The following is a 20067-nucleotide window of genomic DNA, read 5'->3' as shown; positions in this document are numbered from 1 at the left end:
TGGATCTCCTTTTACAAACGTATATAATAACCAGAAATTTTCAGATCGTCCTTGCGGGTATTTTATGCCACAAATTTTGACGAAAGGCTATACCTATACACAGTGTTGACCAAACAGTTGGCAAGAAGCATTAATAGATAAGCTATGTACCAAATATGATAATTTTAGCTCTATTCTAATTATGACAAAACACGAAGTAACTAAAAGCGAGTTTTGTTGGTGTAGTAAGCGTTGCAAGAGGTCTACTTTACACTGAATCGACGTTCACTTTTATTGCTTTTGATCTTCCGGCACTGTTGACTCAGCGAAACTGAACTTGTATTTTACCGTATTTCGTTATATTAAAACTGCTGTTGCATTAGGTCAAATTCCCAATAAGTCAATTGCTTTAACATAGACCTCGTTTTTAGCTCGGACTGTATTATTTGACTTACTGGGACTTTTGATCTACAGACACTGCAAACATTGTAGTTTTTGACCTAGCGGCACAGGTATAAATTATTTGATCTTCCGGGACTGTTGACTTCCAGCAACATTCCCGGTCTATGTTAAAGCAATTGACTTATTGGGAATTTGACCTAATGCAACAGCAGTTTTAATATAACGAAATAAGATAAAATATAAGTTCAGTTTCGCTGAGTCAACAGTGCCGGAAGGTCAAAAGTATAATCTGTTAAAAACAACGATAGTCCTCTCGACGCATGACTTCAATAATTTCGCGTTTTGGTGTACTTAAAGTTGTGCTAAAATTTTGAAAATTGGCACAGAGCTTCTTGGTTAGTCCTACTCGATGACTATTTTGTTGGAACTTTAAACTATTTACCGATCTAATTAATAAAAATTGATATGTATGGTGAAATAGTTTTAAATCATGATTTCTAACATGAAAAATTAGCATGCGAGATTTTTGTTTGTTTTTGGGTTAGAGAGGTTTTGTCTGTGGCAAAGTTTTAGCCAAAAGTGTGATGCGTAAAATATCTTTTTTTTTATTTTTTACAATCAGTGGTTCAATAGATAACTTGGGTTGAAGAGGACGGCAAATTTAGCATTTCGCAACGCATGGAAAGAACTACATCGTACGATGCGACTGCTGAGTGGACTTATAATTTACAGTTCTAAGAACAAGAAAAAAAAAAGATGAATATACAGATCACCAGTACATTCATATTATTTATAAAACATCTTTCTGTATTACCGGCTTACATTTTTCACTTATAAGAATACATCATAAACAGGGTGTTAAAAATAAGCGGGGAGATACTTTACCTAGTAATTCCTTGGGTCAAAATAAACAGAAAATCAAGGATAACATTTTTTCCGAAATCGTTTCGTTAACCAGATATCCACCATTTTGTATTTTTTACATAAAAATATTTATCTTTGCACTTTTCCAACCGATGTTTATGAAACTTGGTATGTATGTTAAGGTAGGAGAGACCCATGTTATAAAAAAGATTCATCTCGATTCACCCTAAAATTTCATAATTTAACACTTAACTACAATATAATATACTTTACTACACCACAATATTTACGTATCGCCCTAAATCTTTAATAAAATAAAACGTTCACTTTTTAAAATCCAAAGTAAATCAATATAATCTTTCTTTTTTGAAAAATATAGTAAAAAAAATAAGGCGATGTTAAAATAACGACAGGTGAGTTTCGATCTGGGTGTTTCAGGTTTGAACCTAGGAGGATTTAACATTAATGTTTAATCCTCCTAGGTTTGAACTAATTGAGAGGAATACATGAAACCGAAGGGGGGAGGTAGCAACAAGTGCACTAGTACTTACTAGTGTCCAATTACAATTTGATGGATTTAACCAAAACCTTTTCTATTTCACTTATTTTCAGCTGTTAAATTTCAAACGATACGTTTTAGCTACATCATTAACATTATTATCATCATCATCGTTTGAGTTTGGGTTTGCGGCAATGTATTTTTATGAATAAAACCTTTAATTTGATACCTACCAAACTTGACCTCTGCTGCTATTAATTGACTGTATGGACTATTAATTAACAGCTGTATCTAAGGATTACGTCGGCCTTCGTCACTAACAGGACAACAAGATCGCTCCACTCATCACACACTCATCTCCATTCATACTTGGCTTAAAATGCATACATTTGTATGGTCGCCATTTCAAAAACAGGTAAAACAGTATTAAAATTATATAAGAATTTTGTCTTAGTCTTTGTGGTCCATCCCCCTTAAGGGATAAAAAAGTGATAATAGCTTAAGACAGTAGATATTTATGGCTGTTATTGATATACCAAGTCTCACTGCTACTTTATCTATTTTGTTAAAAAAATATAGCCAATCCAGGACTTTTCAACCATACTGTATAACACCAACACAAAATTTTTTCGTTGAACTCCTCCGCATTTCTTAGGCGATTTTGACCATTCATGTCTCATTAGAAAGAGCGTGTCACGTACATTTGCAAACTAACCTTACATTTTTAAATCCCTTGGGCTCAGCCCCAGCGGCTCATGTTATGAAGCCATGTTATGCCTATGAAGAACATATTGATTTATTTATATTAGGATCAGCCCAACTAATTGCTGTTATGCAATTCAAGGAAATAATGTAGGCTACATTATTAACATGTTACTGATTTGTTTGAAATACTATATTTACTATTTCAATTTGGGTTTGCTGGATAATTTAATCCATTTTACCAAACAATAACAATTAATGGACAAAGTACTATATTTCATGAGCAATCATTGAAAGGACCGATTGAAGTCCTCATCAACCAAAAGAATGCCTACTGAAGCAAATAAAATTGAGACGAACATGTATTGCACGAAATCAGGTGGTTCTTAAGTATGGGGAAAAATTTATCGCTATTCAAAAACAGACGGAAAACTTGTAAACATATTCGTGACAACGGGTGTAACCATGTAACATGGCTACATTATCAACGACATGGACAAACTTATACGAGTGTGAGTAAGTCCGAAAACAGAGTTAGTCCGAAAACAACTCTAAAAAACAATAAGCAATAAATTGCAAGAACCGTTGCTTATATCATTGGGTATACACGTATCCACTGACGTGTATACTCAATGCTTATATCGAACTGTTATATGTACATCGTGAGTTCCATTAGTTGTTCCATTACTTGTGTGTCCATTAGTATAATATTTTAGTCGACTCTTTTAAAGTCAGCGGAAATTGTGACTGTTATTACCCTTGAAATAATGTGTAGTACTTTGCAATCCTACCAATGCTTATAGAATCATACGATTACAATTTTCTGGTTAGAATATGTCGCATAGAATGGTGACTACTGTATCTTTTTGGTTTGCTTGTAAAACAGGATCAACAGAGATTTTCCATCGACTTAAACAATACGATACTCCCAAATTGTTCATTGCTATAACAAACTATCACACAGTTTGATGAATATTTGTGTGTAAACCACATACAGTACACCTGTATTCTATCTATTTTACCTTTTATTTTTCCAAGACTTTATAGAAAATCACGCATTACGTGATCAGTGAAGAAAGGCTGTATCCCATGTGTTTTATAGGTAAAGAAGACAAGGGCGGTCCTAGACATATATTTTGGGGGGGTCACCGGGGGCCTGGGGGGTCAAAAGGAGGGGGGTCCTGGGGTTCCCCCCGGGAAAAATATATAAATAAATAAATATAGGCTATACAGGGTGATCAACTCAAGGAGGCCACCATTGGGATATCGGAAACGGTAAGAATTAGAGAAAACTTAGAATGGAAACATTCCTTTATTTTTTGTGGCAGTTAAAAATATAATTTTAGTTTTTTGAAATTCAGCCACCGTTTTCCGAAATGGCGGCCAAATTTGAAATTTCTTATCGAACACCCTATATTTTATCATGTTTTCGGATAGAATATGCAATTTAAAAACTTTTTTATCCTTGACATTTTTCGATAAACCCACTCGTTTAGGAGTTACAGCCTATGGAAAAATGACTTCCGGTGTACATATTTCATCATGTAGCTCCTAAACAAATAAGTTAATAGCAAAAATGCGAAGAGTAAAAAAGTCTTACAATTGCATCCACATTCCAAAAAGACGATACAATTCATTAAAATATGAATTATATTTTAAAAATGGTGGCAAACTTGAAAAGTGGAAAACTTTTTATTTTATAGTCTTTAAGGAATGTAGATGCAATTCTAAGACTAATTTACTTCTTGCAATTTTGCTCTAAACTTACTCGTTTAGGAAAAATGTAAAATGTACACCGGAAGTATTTTTTCCATAGGCTGTATTCCTAAACGAGTGGGTTTATCGAAAAAGTGTCAAGGTTAAAAAAGTTTTAAATTGCATATTCTATCAGAAAACATGATAAAAAAACTAAAATCATATTTTTAACTGCCACAAAAAATAAAGGAATGTCCCCCATTTAATGTTTTCTCTATTCTTACAGTTTCCGATTTCCCAATGGTGGCCTCCTTGAGTTGATCACTCTGTATATGAATTTGAACGGATGGTGTTTTTGGCCTCTAGGGACCTCAAAACTATATTACATTCAACCAGCTGTTAGTTAAAACAAATTATATGGGACTAAAACAAATCGATGATTACAAAGATTCCTTTAAAAAATAATTTGAACATCCTACTGTTTTACTATGCATATTTAATTAATCTGCCATCCTCATACCTAAGAATTCAATGTATCAATGGTCAGCATTACAAATAGTATAAATAGGTCAACTCTAAATATGTCTTTAAATTTGTTTCCAAATGCTGAATTTGTGTCACAAATGCTGAATGTTTGCAGCTGTTATGTTAAGCAAATTATATTGTACTAAAAGCTGGCTTAGAAGGTTAGCGTCGGCTGCTAGACTTTTTTAAAATTAAAACTTAATTTCTAAAAAAACGGGGACCCTTAATTATAATTATGACTATGACATTCCCTAGTTCTCAAAATTATCTTTCTTTTAACACTAAAATAATGAAAATCCGTCGACTGGTTGATTCAGAATGTGAAAAAACCCCATTTACGTTTTAATAGTATATATGATAGTTTGGACAGGTTTCAACCCTTCCGAGGCGTAATACATTTACACAGTTTATTTGTAGACTACATTATAACTCATAAAATAGTTCTACAATTTTTAGCCACAAATTTTGACGAAAGGCTATACCTATTTACAGTGTTGACCAAACAGTTGGCAAGAAGCATTAATAGATAAGCTATGTACCAAATATGATAATTTTAGCTCTATTCTAATTATGACAAAACACGATGTAACTAAAAGCGAGTTTTGTTGGTGTTGTAAGCGTTGCAGGAGGTCTACTTTACACTGAATCGACGTTCACTTTTATTGCTTTTGATCTTCCGGCACTGTTGACTCAGCGAAACTGAACTTGTATTTTACTGTATTTCGTTATATTAAAACTGCTGTTGCATTAGGTCAAATTCCCAATAAGTCAATTGCTTTAACGTAGACCACGTTTTTAGCTCGGACTGTATTATTTGACTTACTGGGACTTTTGATCTACAGACACTGCAAACATTGTAGTTTTTGACCTAGCGGCACAGGTATAAATTATTTGATCTTCCGGGACTGTTGACTTCCAGCAACATTCCCGAACGGGACTATGCACTTGTAAATTGCACTGACTTAAACCGGTTCGCTGTGTCAACTACATGATACTTGTAGAGTTTAAGTCTATTTATAATTGCTCTTTTCTAACCAGCATCATACGTTTTCATAATTTATTCATTCAAATATACTTGTTAACTTGTTGCAGTAAACCTTTAATATATTTAGTATAGACCGCTAGCAAGACCTTAAGGGGAACATGTTTTCGTTATTGAAAACACTCGTTAACATACTTATCTGTACAAAAATAATAATTTTAAAGGTATGGCAATCTATTAGTCCAAGTAAATCAGAAGAGAGTAAAATATGTGGATAGGTAATTTTTAATGAAACTTTATATCACCACAAGTATCAACATCAGACATAAGATGAAAATTGTGTTTCTTATTGGAAGCCAATATTGATGGTCGTACCACCACAAAAACAACATTAACGTTTGTATATATATTTTTCATTGTATTGGTTTAGAGCTTCCAGTTAATTGTAGTTTTAATTTACTTGTATTAATAGTCAAAGATTGTATGCAAACGAAGAAACAATTTAACACAATGCAGATGAACTAAAACTGACCCAACCCCCCTTGATGATAGTGTTTACATTGGTAACATCTAAAACAAACACAAAAAACAACCACTGTTTACATATCCTCAAAGGTAACGTTTCAACTAAAACAATAAAACTGTATAAATAAGTTCTTTGAGAACCATATTGCATGAAAAACAGGTATTGAAAAAAAAAACAGCGCAACCAACAATCTCTCACACACAATCATATACCAACACCACACGAAAAATCTGACTATTCCGTTGTTTTTAAAACTGTACTTCCAAAATCACAAGGAAGATTATGAATAAGATTATGTTTAAAAACGGATATCCATTGCCTATATAGAGTGTAACTTAAATGCCGTTTATCTGTTACAATACCACAGCACGATTTAAAATAGTTTGTTAACGCTGCAAAAAACTAACGAATTTAAACTGCATAGCTAATTTAAAACAAGCGCTTGAATTCATCCGACAGTTTTATAAACTGAAATACAATCGGGCAAATATCTACATGTTTGTTTTAATGACTACAGTATGCTATCAATGTAGAAAACAATTACGCGACATTTATTGGAATATGACAAAAATTCGTTTAATATGTTACAAATTTTCTGGACAGAAAACCATTATTTTTGACGTTACAATTTTGCCCACCATGTCTTAATAAGCACAGTTAAATATAAATAACTTTAAGAAATTAGGAAATACAGTATATTAGTCTTAACTAGTATTATGAAACAAGCTCCATAAAAATGATCAGTAAATAAATTCATCACTATTGTAATATTTTTAATCTTAATATAGATGCAGGATATTAGAAATACAGTAGAACCTTCATAACAAGACTCTCATGGCGACTATAAAATAAAATAAGACTTATTAATGTTGTCTTCTTACAAGGTTTGCAATAACATGTGATTAGGGGTAAAATAAATTCTAGGGGATTTTAAAAAATGACACTTGCTATCAAGGGTCTTCTTGTTATCGAGGTTCCACTGTAACTATTATTGTAAGGCAAATACAGTGTGGGGCGCGATCATGTTTTTCGCTAAGTATATTCCAAAATAATACCACTGTCCACACAGTAGGCCTTTAAATCAAAACCCCCATAACAATGTAAAATTAAAAAAAAAATCATATAAAAATATATGTTTTACTATTTTTTATTGCTTGGTGATTTTTTCATAAAATTAGATTTGAGGACGCCGTTGTACCTCAATATGTGCGCAGTGCAGTGTTGCGGACAGCATACAGCATGTTGAAGGCATTACCTTCCACAATTATAGGTAGAGTCCACAGTAGGTCACGCGATGGTTCGTCTACGGTCATGTCAGTAACTTAAATAACATATATCGTGTTACTTTTTAACTCATATTTAATGTCTACGTGATATAATTTGGTAGAAAATAGAATGAAATATCCTTAATTATTTTATGACTCACAGTTAAATTAATTTTATGAACTATTTATTTAACAGTGTCGACTGTATATCGTTTCAGTTTAAATACCAAAACACATCAGGTTATATATAACTATTAATTTCTTATTAGACTTTATCCATTACAAAATTACGAAAAAAATTGTCCGAAATTTTAAGTTTTCTAATGGTGTGTTTGATTTATTTGGACATACTGTATGGCTCACATAATAATAGAAGAATCGTAAAATATAATTTGTTTTACAATAAGCACACCAATATTACACAATTATATCCAAATTATCAATTCTGTGTCAAATCATTGAAATCTACTGAAAACCCACGGATTTTCAGAAACAATCTAGTTGTCTATTCAAGCACATTCAAGTTAGCGTTGCTTCATTTAAATGGTGGAATCCAACAGTCTAAAACACCCCTTCTGGTGGTGATCGTAAAGGGCAATCATTCACCATTCTCTATCTTTCATTCCAAAATGAATTATAACAATGGCGCTTTTAAATCACCAACTATTAACAAATTACCTAAACGCGATTTATTATGGCAGTAAATTAAATTGGTTTGGACTATTATACCCCAACTGATTGTACTTAGCCTTCAAACTGGAATACTGAATTTAATTTTCCTGATTACTTTTGAACAAAACAAAATGGAAAAAATAATCATTAAATACGCATCATTAACAAATGTTTATGGTTTACTAACCAAAGAGGCTACGAGGTCATTTATATTCTTAATTAGACAGATTAGAGCGAGATATAGTTTTAATATTAGAAGATGTAATAGTTTTGTCCGTTTCGTGAGTATTTTAGCAACTGATGTGCCAGGAGGAGTTAAGAGAGAAGTTTATATCCATTCATAAATTCATCAATTTGTATATTTAGCACAGTGATCTGGAAAATAAAATAAAATTCTATACATACCATCTTTTACCCCTAGGAGACCAAAAATGAAGAACATCCGATGTATCGACAGTTTAAACAAACCATTATTAAAAAAAATAATAATAACAAATCAAGAACAGCATGCAAGAAATTATGTGAAAGAGGAGTTCTATTCAAAAGCTATATCCTTTTTTCTATAACATTGCAGAAACTGTTAAAAGTACCCCGGTCCTAAGCAGCACGTCATATATTATAGGGTCGGTGTCCAAAGGGTCGGTATATGTATTTACCGTCTTGTGAGTAAACAGTATAAGTGTAAATATATTATTGAAAGTGTTATTTGACGTATTTTTAGGTAATTTAATAACACGTACGATACTGATCATGAAGTTATTCAAGAAATGTAATTATATGCAGTATATTGCTTTTCGGTAGCATCTCTAATGAATATAAAACTGATCGTATGCATTCTAGACATCGTACGGCTACGGCATGTAACGATGAGTCCAAAGTAAATACAGGATGCAAGGCAAGGAGATTCAACCTATAATTAACACTCTGTTGATAGTATTCACGGCTAAGTGGTACAAATTGGTCAATGTTTTCCTCAAATTTGTCTCAGCTAAATATACAATCTGCTGTGGAACAGTGAAAAATATTTTAACGTCGTGTGCATAGTCAAGCTTACTCATGAAAAATTAAACATATATGCCTAGTTATCCCCATTTTTGTCAATCTTACAGGAAGTCTTAAGACTAGTACATGCACGATCGTTTATTTCGTTAATCTTCAGTAATGTTAAAATCACAGTTAAATAAATTACAAATATTTTCATAGAAAAACATTTTAAACATACATGATTGATGGTGCCTTTAATTCTATAGATTTTGGGGGTTTTCAGATTGAGGTACGTAGAAACAAAGGGCGTTTTATACAAATTAACCAACGGTGGGTTAGTATAACTTATGAATTTAATAAATTACCTTTTTAGGACAGCGTTATTAAGATATAAGTTTATTATTCGCACGGTGAATACCAGCCTAATCAATACAAGCTAGCCGGGGATACTATGTGAAAAAGGTATTCAGCGAAAAATGTAATTAATGTAATTCAAGTTCTTAAAATCGTAATTGCAAAAAATATATGCATTTTGATTGTTTAGGCTATTTACCCTTCGACGCATAAATAAAATATTCCCGGCATTTATACAGTAAGGAAAGTGGGGCATTGACACCACCCTTTCGAATACATTTAAGGGATTTTTTCGGGGAGGTCATTTTTATGATCCTTGCTATAACGATGACCACAGGTAACCAACTATCTCACACTCGGGACCAATACATTAAAATGTGTAAATTTTAATATAACATTTCAAATTAAACAAACTAATTCCAGAAGAAAAATATGCTTTGTTTAAACCGAATACCGAATCAATTCGGTCTCGACGGCACGAGGCATCTGTGTATGATCTATGAGCCATTAAGTCATGAGCCGGCTGCATGTCTACCAACCATCCAACGCCGTCCACAGGAAGTTGTCTCTTACCTAATTGGCCTCAAGATGGCGGACAGAATGTGGTGATGCTCTTCCTCTTGTTTCTCCACCATGTTGGTCACTGTAGTGATTCACTAATCACTAATCACTGATCACAAAACTGTTCACTGTTCACTGTTCACTTGACTACTGATCACTGTACGAAAGTCTCCACTGGCGGGCGACCTTCTTAAACTATTAGGAACGAAATAAATTAAGTTGGATGGCGGTCGGTTTGGCTGTGAAAACTATTTTACAGTAAAACTGGTGTAATATTATAAACTGGCAAAATGTATAGATATAAAAAAGACTATGGTAATTTTTATATTCTTCCGGGAGATGTACGATATTATGTGTGTAGCACGATTTCTAAAAGTTTTGGTAGCGAGTAAAAAAAGTGTAAAATACTCGTGCAAAGATGTGTATACTTTACTGACAAGAGAAAATATTTGAAGTTTAAATATTTTAAAATAGTATTGGGAATGTATAAATAAGTAATACCATTGTAATACTAGTTTAGGAGTAATGATCATCATAATAATTTCTTAACAATTTGAAAACGTTTTATTAACTAACATTTGTTTCGAATGACGCTAAAAATGCTGCGAGTGATAAACTGTTTTTTAATTAGTACAAATAATGATTACTTACGGATTCTCCAAAATATCTTGCATATCTTTAAAGGTTTATTAATCAAAGTTGAACATAACACTACCACAGCACAATAAAACTAATGGTATCGATTATTTTTACTTAAATTATTCCTCTTTGTAGTCACAAAAACGTTTGAACTATAAACTCGTTACGTATCACTAAACCACGACTAAAAGAACCATTATAATAACGGTGTATGTAATTTATATCTTTAAGAAATCTAATCTTTATCGAGATCTTAACAGATGTTAAGCTGGTTGAATTAGATGCATCACTGGCTGTCTATTAGATGTAGAGGTTGGGGACAAACAGCTTTTAATTTAATCTTTAATCTGTTTATCAGAGACTCATATTTATATTATTTTGGGAGATGCAGCCTTAGAGCAATAAAACGTGTTGTGTAATATTTAAATCGTGTACTAATTTACGTAACTAAAGTATAAAGAGGGAAAATGATTTACATGACATAGAGCAGAATAACACAGTTCTTTACTTTTTTATAATATTGTTATAATGTCAAGTGGTACACCAATTTAGTGTATGATTGTATTGAGTTTCAACTACGCTTACTGTTGTAAAAGTCTGTTATTCATTTATATTTTCCACTTTAACAAAATTAACATGTTCAAAACTACCAATCGTAATTTTTAAGTCTTACCATCATTGACTATAAAATAGTCAAAAGTGCTGTAATACAAACTACAGGATATATATCTACAAAGAACGCCCTGTATGAACGAACATATGAAGCTATAGTTGTTACCATAGCAACCTAAATGTTTATTATCAAATGCTGTTTACTTTCTATTCTGATTTCAATGCAACACAGTTTACTTTTATTTCAACACTTTGTCTTTTTACTATATTTCAAATATTCCACTCAATGACATATTTTTTTGCTTTCAGGTTATTTAATAACACGTTCGATGCTGATCAAGAAGTTATTTGATAAACAGTTGTAATAATAATATTAAATATGTTTCGAGTCCATTGCACTTGATTGAACTATAATTTATAAAAAGTCAATGATTTTGTCAAATTGTAGGCTAGATCAACATGGACAAATATTTACTTGTTAACTATCTATAGACTCTTTAGATCGTATGCACCGTTAAATAATCACTTGTTTATCTGTGCTTTTCTTTGAATATGTGTATTTCAAATGACGAGCAACACTGTGTATTTTAGGTCTTGTTCGTAAGCCAAATTATTTAACTGGGCATGTGTTCTAAAAAACATATGTTTAGTGTTTCTATATTGCAAGTGAATTTCCAGAGGTACTTTATGGAAAAAACTGTACCTTTAGGGTTTAGAAAATATGTGCAACTTGATGCATCTTAGTATGACATGAAATCACGCGTACAGTTTTAATGTTTTTTTGTAACATTATAAGATTTTTTAATTTGTTTTAACTACCTTTATAATTAACTTATAAATTATCGTTTAAAATGAATGATTAGGCTGTATTACAGTATTCTTTTAGAATGTAAAACCATAAACCATATGTAACCGCATTCCTTCCTGTTTAATTTCTCATAGTAAACAAGTTCCTCAGATCACCTTTCGTCACAACAGATTTGTGCTTAGGTTGTTGATCATCTTTACCTTGGATATCCTATACTCTAATACAAGCAATGTTTGCTTGTATGTATGTATGTATGCTTGCTTGCACAAAGATCTCGAAAACGGTTCCGACGATTTTCTTCAAATGTTGTATATAGCTTATTTCTGGCCTAAAAACGAGTTTACTGCAATTAGAACTGCCATCAAAAATCTAATTACGTAGAAAAATGAAATTGAAAATCACATATTTTAACATTAGTCTTATGGGTTGCTAGGTAACCATGTTGGCTGAATTAAATAACAAGGAAAAAGTAAACAAAAGACTTGTAGCTTGTAATTTGTCTATCCACAGTATACTAGCAAAACAAAACACAGTACAAAAGGAAAAACATCAGTTGTTACTATTGAGCAAAGATTATACTGAAGATTACTAGATTCTATAGTCAAGGGTAGCAGTGTGGAGTGTGGGATCTGTTTATGACGATTAGATTACGGTATATGCAATCCTTAAATGCTATGGAAAGGGAGGAAAACAGGTCCACGACATAGGAAGTGGTGAAGGAAGTAGTAAAGGCGAGCAGTCTGGAGTGTGGGAACTGTTTATGACGATTAAATTAAGGTATCTGCAATCCTAAAATGTAATGGGAGGGAGGAAAACAGGTCCATGACGTAGGAAATGGGGAAGGAAGTTGTAAGGCTAGCAGTGCAGAGTGTGGAAACCGTCTGTGGCATTTATGTATCTGCAATTTTAAAATAGTATAAAGAAGGAGGGCAAACAGGTCTACGACATAGGGAGTGGTGAAGGAAGTAGCAAGGCTGAGCAGTCCGGAGTGTGGGAATTGTTAATAACGATTAAAACAAGTTATCTACAATCCTAAAATCCTATGGGAAGGGAGGGAATCAGGTCCGCGACGTAGGAAGTGGTGAAGGAAGTAGTAAAGGCGAGCAGTCTGGAGTGTGGAAACTGTTTAAGACGATTAGATTAAGGAATCTGCCATCCTAAAATCCTATGGGAAGGGATGGAAAGAGGTCCGCGACGTAAAAAGTGGTGAAGGAAGTAGTAAAGGCGAGCAGTCTGGAGTGTGAAAACTGTTTATGACGATTAGATTAAGGAATCTACAATCCTAAAATGCAATGGGAATGGAGGGAAACAGGTCCGCGACGTAGGAAGTGGTGAAGGAAGTAGTAAAGGCGAGCAGTCTGGAGTCTGGGAACTGTTTATGGGAATTACATTAAGGTATCTACAATCCTAAAATGCTACGAGAAGGGAGGAAAACAGGTCCATGACGTAGGAAATGGGGAAGGAAGTTGTAAGGCTAGCAGTGCAGAGTGTGGAAACCGTCTGTGGCATTTATGTATCTGCAATTTTAAAATAGTATAAAGAAGGAGGGCAAACAGGTCTACGACATAGGGAGTGGTGAAGGAAATAGCAAGGGTGAGCAGTCCGGAGTGTGGGAATTGTTAATAACGATTAAAACAAGTTATCTACAATCCTAAAATGCTATGGGAAGGGAGGGAATCAGGTCCGCGACGTAGGAAGTGGTGAAGGAAGTAGTAAAGGCGAGCAGTCTGGAGTGTGGAAACTGTATAAGACGATTAGATTAAGGAATCTGCAATCCTAAAATCCTATGGTAAGGGATGGAAAGAGGTCCGCGACGTAAAAAGTGGTGAAGGAAGTAGTAAAGGCGAGCAGTCTGGAGTGTGAAAACTGTTTATGATGATTAGATTAAGGAATCTACAATCCTAAAATGCAATGGGAATGGAGGGAAACAGGTCCGCGTCGTAGGAAGTGGTGAAGGAAGTAGTAAAGGCGAGCAGTCTGGAGTCTGGGAACTGTTTATGGGAATTACATTAAGGTATCTACAATCCTAAAATGCTACGAGAAGGGAGGAAAACAGGTCCATGACGTAGGAAATGGTGTAGGAAGTAGTAATGCTAGCAGTGCAGAGTGTGGGAACCGTCTGTGGCATTTATGTATCTGCAATTCTGAAATAGTATAAAGAAGGAGGGCAAACAGGTCTACGACATAGGGAGTGGTGAAGGAAGTAGCAAGGCTGAGCAGTCCGGAGTGTGGGAATTGTTAATAACGATTAAAACAAGTTATCTACTATCCTAAAATGCTATGGGAAGGGAGGGAATCAGGTCCGCGACGTAGGAAGTGGTGAAGGAAGTAGTAAAGGCGAGCAGTCTGGAGTGTGGAAACTGTTTAAGACGATTAGAATAAGGAATCTGCAATCCTAAAATCCTATGGGAAGGGATGGAAAGAGGTCCGCGACGTAGGAAGTTGTGAAGGAAGTAGTAAAGGCGAACAGTCTGGAGTGTGAAAACTGTTTATGACGATTAGATTAAATAATCTACAATCCTAAAATGCTATGGGAATGGAGGGAAACAGGTCCGCGACGTAGGAAGTGGTGAAGGAAGTAGTAAAGGCGAGCAGTCTGGAGTGTGGGAACTGTTTATGACGATTAGATTAAGGAATCTGCAATCCTAAAATGCTATGGGAAGGGAGGGAAACAGGTTCACGACGTAGGAAGTGGTGAAGGAAGTAGTAAATGTGAGCAGTCCGGAGTGTGGGAACTGTTAATAACGATTAGATCAAGTTATCTACAATCCTAAAATGCTATGGGACGGGAGGGAATCATGTCCGCGACGTAGGAAGTGGTGAAGGAAGTAGTAAAGGCGAGCAGTCTAGAGTGTGGAAACTGTTTATGACGATTAGATTAAAGAATCAACAATCCTAAAATCCTATGGGAAGGGATGAAAAGAGGTTTGCGACATAGGAAGTGGTGAAGGAAGTAGTAAAGGTGAGCAGTCCGGAGTGTGAGAAATGTTTATGACGATTAGATTAAGGCATCTACAATCCTAAAATGCTATGGGAATGGAGGGAAACAGTTCTGCGACGTAGGAAGAGGTGAAGGAAGTAGTAAAGGCAAGCAGCCCGGAGTGTTGGAACTGTTAATGACGATTAGATTAGGGTATCTGCAATCCTAAAATGCCATTGGAAGGGGGAGAAACAGGTCCGCGACGTAGGAAGTGGTGAAGGAAGTAGTAAAGGCGAGCAGTCTGGAGCCTGGGAACTGTTTATGGGAACTACATTAAGGTATCTACAATCTAAAAATGCTACGAGAAGGGAGGAGAGGAAAACAGGTCCATGACGTAGGAAATGGTGTAGGAAGTAGTAATGCTAGCAGTGCAGAGTGTGGGAACTGTCTGTGGCATTTATTTACCTGCAATTCTAAAATGGTATAGGGAAGGAGGGCAAACAGGTCCACGACGTAGGGAGTGGTGAAGTAAGTAGTGAAGGTTAGCAATGTGGAGATTGGGAGTGGATTAATGTATCTGCAATACTTTTCAGAGTAAAGTAATTGAGGGAAATACTTTTCCCCGAGCAAAGCTCGGACCCCAGGTACTGTTATTAATTAGGTCAATACTAGCAACCTGAGTCACATCGTGACTAACCCATGATGTATACAGGGTGGAATCTTAATTCGTCTGTTATTCCATACCTTTGAGGGTGTGGAAATCTAAATTAGTGGCATTTTGTTACCAATAGTAAGTAGTTTATCACATACAAATTTTAACATTAACTTCGTTCCACCCTGTATATTTGATGTATAGTTAATAAGGGTTAAATTATTATGTCTCATCATATTCCTATTATTTGCATTGCGAGCCCTATTACTTTCATCGCGTGCGCGATCTCTTCGAGGCATCTGAGAAAATTTACAAATATTGATGAAACATACAATTAAAACACAAAATCTAACGCATGTCAATTTATTCATTACATTTTACACAAATAACATAACATTTTACTTGAATTCACTGAAACATCTCCAACAACAGATAACCCCATTTTCGTATGGATGTATACAAAATTGTATGATTAATCTGTTTTGATGTAAAAAATGTAAACTTGAAAAAGTGCAGATGATTGACAACAGAATTCAGCACGAACTATGAAATTTTAAAAGCCTATAGGAAGAAGGGCTTTCACGGGATATCATCCAAACCCACAAAAGGCACATCTAGAGGATAAGAGCTTTAAATTGATACCCAATATGCTTATAAAATAAATATTTAGGGGTTAATTTGCTGCACACAAAAATCAAATAAATTATTTTAATAATGTAGAATTTCTGTTTTTATTTGAAGTACATAATAAAAAAAAATACCTTATACAGTTTTTATTGTTTAAGATTTTGCGAATCTTGTACAAAATATTATAAAACAAATATCCCTGTGGTTCAGTTTTTAACATTGTCTCACTGATGAGCGAATTGGCCACTTTGCTTTCTCAAATCAGTGAGAGAACATGTACATTGTTAGGTAACTGTAGGAAAAGTATTGTTTGTGTAGCGAAAGTAATGTTTATGTCAGGAAAAGTCAGCTGATCACTATTTGTTTTTGGTGTTAGGAAATTGGCAGAAGATCTCAGCTGTATGGACTATTTTCGAATACAGAGTGATGAAAACCAATTAAACGTACAGTACTTAGCAATGCACTCAATGTTTAGAATTGAGATATGGTACCACTGGTTCTGCTTCTAGAGCCAAATGCTTTGTTTATGTGACATTCAAATGTTACATGTTGACAGTGGAAAGGTTGGCTTCCTGACAGATTAAAAGATTTACTTTCTCAAGGTGATTGGAATATTTACTATTCAGAAGTTACATAACAGAACAAAAACTCGTTCAGAATAAGCAGGTAATAGCCGTGCTACACTTGTTTGTACAAATCTGGACCAAATAAAGTTTAACTGATCATTTAATTTTTAAAACTAAAAACACAATAATTACACGATTAAACTTGATCTTACGAATTAAAAGGTCTCTCAGTCCTTAAAAAGGTATTTCTTTATATAATGTATTCAAATAAACTAAAACACGGTAGGTAAAGATATTTCCCATATGTTTACACTTCAATTAAAACCATGAAACAACAATACAATAAATCAATAAATCAATTGTTCTTGAAACAATAACATTAAACTCTTTACTATAAATGAAACTACGAGTATTATACGAGAGAATTGTTCAGTGACATAGTGAAAACATTGACATACATTTGATCAACAATTTGAATTTGTACATTTTTAAATTGAAATTCCTAGCTTATTTTTTAACGTTTCAACTATCCTTGATAATTAAAACGATCTCAGCCCATAATAATGGGGTTTAATATTTGCAAAAAAGGGTGATTATGTGGACCAATTTTAAAAAGCAAACGCTCATTGCATAAACGTTATCTTGCGATTCTATAGCTACAAATACTGACGATTAGAGACCAACCACAGAAAGGTTCTTAGGGAAACCATCACTCACAAATCTTTACAAAAGCTTAAATGCTTTTTTCAATCCAATGATACAATCTTAAATAATTGATTGTATAACTCCCATTTCCATGCTACAACTATGATTAGTTTTAGGATAAAATGAACGTTACATAAGTGAATGTAGAATTGAGCAGTTAAAGGGCGATGATGTCGTTTACAGATTTGTAGAATACACTGACTTTATATCCAGCAAAACCAAAAGAACCAAATATCAAGGGAGAAAATAGAATCGTAACAGTCGTGCATTTCATGAGAGGCATTCCAAAATACTATTTTATTAAACAATTGGCTACGGATGTTTCAATAGATGGGGTGACTACCTCTGTATCCAAAAGACAAAAATACAACACCAACCACCATCCAACAACACGGGCGAACAACACAAATTAAACAACAACGCGGCAACCCTCTACCACATCGCACGGTGTCCGCGGCGCGGCGCGACGAAGACAGAAGTCAGACTGGGACTTGGATGTCTAGGTAAGTTTGACCTTGACCTTGAGGTCAGCTGATAGTGTTATCTGACACCTTGGTCACTCGTCGCCACAGAGTCGCCGGCCCTTACATGGACCGCCATCTTAACATGCGAACTGACAACTCGATACTTCCCAGAATGCGATTTGAAGGAAATGTGAAATACGATATTGCGGATCCAAGCCAGGACATTTTCAAGCGAGTAATCTCGAAATTGTATGGTTTCGGGGTTGTTTGGTAAAAATACACACTATCCACTGTGATTGACAGCATATAGAATTTGACCATGATTTTATAAGAGTTTATTAATGTTCTTAATATAAGATGGCTTTAACTGACTACGATAAGATCCCCGTGCGTAGAACGGGCACATAGCTAGTAACAAGCTATTTTAAAAACTAACTACCAAATATTACTATTAACTAAATTGCTAACCTGGTTGCAAGCGTCATCTTGATGAGGTCAGCTGGCATGTTTGATGTTGGGTTTGATGCCGAGTTTGATGTCACTGCATCACGACCTAAAACACATGTTCGTCTCACAACAATGGACATTCAACTGAACACTGAACAGGGGGATTTCCGGTTTGTCTTACCGGAAACTCTAGCACGAACTGTTTTACACTCGATTCTAGCCTCCATTGTTATCGGAATTGACCGTATTCAATAATTAATTTGAAATGTATTTTAATCACCGAGTTAGGTTAAAATGGGACAATTCCCCCTTCAATTAATGCCATGTTTGCTTGGACGAAAGTTTTCCGTCACTACAAAGTTGGTATGTAAAAATTTTAAATGTGTTGTTGATGTGAAAAACCTTGAATAACCATTATGGATTTTGATTAAATTTCGTGCTTATACTCGTGTTTTCAACTATTACAAATTGCATTTACCTTGATATTTTAACACGATGAAAATCTCAACAATACTGTATACAAGGCGTAGATCCTGAGACTAGCTCAGGGGAAAGGGGCTTATTCTAATTTATAATGTGGACAATTGGTATACGAGTGTTAATCGGTGAATGTATTAAAAACAATAAAATATTTCATTTATTGATTATTTATATTATGCAGCTATTAGACAGAACTATAAAATGTAATAATTAAAAGTATTAGAACTTAAACACAACCTCGATCACGGTAAACGAAACAACATTATACTCAAGCCCAAGCCTCCTCAGCAACAGCACACTACACTATTTACTATTTCCATCAATTGAAAGTATAAATTTGTGAAAGAAAACTAGAAAGTTTTTTGAATGTATAATTTTTGAGTAAATGAATATATTATAATGGTTAGCAAACACCCTGTAAATCGCTAGAAAACCAGTAAGCCTACAAATGAGTAATTAATCATTTTATTTTTATTTTGAAATTCAATAGAAGTCCATCCAAACGATATTTTGAATTCTGACACCGTCAATATATTCTTCGTATGTAGGATGTCCTCGTATATTATTCATGCGAGGTTTGAATTCTGGTAATATTAACACCACGCTTGCTCGTGTGTTTACGATGAATTATTGAACGCTCTTGGACTGCCTAAGGAGCGAATTGATGTAATTGTGGGAGTTGTCCAATGCATTCAATGCATTAACTATAGACCGGCCGCTTAGAAAGCGACCTCCTCCAGCATTGGTTTAGCATTAGCGCGCAGGTCGTTTTCTAAGCGGCCGAACTATAGTTCAAATACCAATGCAGTTCTACGCCAGGGTTACTTTTCCGTGCGACCAAAAACGCTTTGTATTGTAAACGAAGCTGAATAATAATACCTCCGCCACAGGAAATCTGCAGACTAAGCAAATTTTCATTTACCTGATTGGATTTTCAATTAAATCTATTTAAATAACATTAGGTTTAACAATAGTACCTACGTTTGCTGCTACAAGAAAACTAAAAAAGTGTGTTTTTTTGTAAAATATTAATAGCTTAGTATAAGATAAATCAATTTACCATGTTTGATCAAAATATACAAAAAAAGCAAACTACAACATTTTACAATTCTCGATAAGAATCACACAGGAATTTTA

At 34.3% G+C, this 20067-nt stretch overlaps 2 protein-coding genes across 7 annotated transcripts in view; one reads left to right on the top strand and one right to left on the bottom strand.

The window, feature by feature from the left end:
* Positions 1-20067, top strand: part of LOC128991611 (uncharacterized) — a 43215-nt gene that overhangs the window by 10876 nt on the left and 12272 nt on the right. The window lies entirely within an intron of this gene.
* LOC128991610 (serine/threonine-protein kinase OSR1) overlaps positions 1-20067 on the bottom strand; it is a 91046-nt gene that overhangs the window by 63433 nt on the left and 7546 nt on the right. The window contains exons 1-2 of one of the 6 annotated variants that reach the window (XM_054414636.1): positions 17883-17955; positions 10023-10205 (exon numbers count right to left, since the gene is read on the bottom strand). In XM_054414636.1, coding sequence (XP_054270611.1) covers positions 10023-10084 — 62 coding nt within the window. In that variant the 5' untranslated portion in view covers positions 10085-10205; positions 17883-17955. Of the gene's footprint in view, positions 1-10022; positions 10206-10661; positions 10700-17882; positions 17956-18471; positions 18557-20067 lie in introns of those variants that run through there. The other 5 variants (XM_054414638.1, XM_054414643.1, XM_054414639.1 and 2 more) reach the window with 5 other exon arrangements.

Source organism: Macrosteles quadrilineatus, unplaced genomic scaffold, assembly GCF_028750875.1.
Source record: "Macrosteles quadrilineatus isolate MER2022 unplaced genomic scaffold, UCM_ALF_1.0 Scaffold_4__1_contigs__length_99947679, whole genome shotgun sequence".
Taxonomy (NCBI): Eukaryota; Metazoa; Arthropoda; class Insecta; order Hemiptera; family Cicadellidae; genus Macrosteles; species Macrosteles quadrilineatus.
The sequence above is the reverse complement of the archived record's forward strand: the minus strand, read 5'-3'. Positions and strand labels throughout refer to the sequence as shown.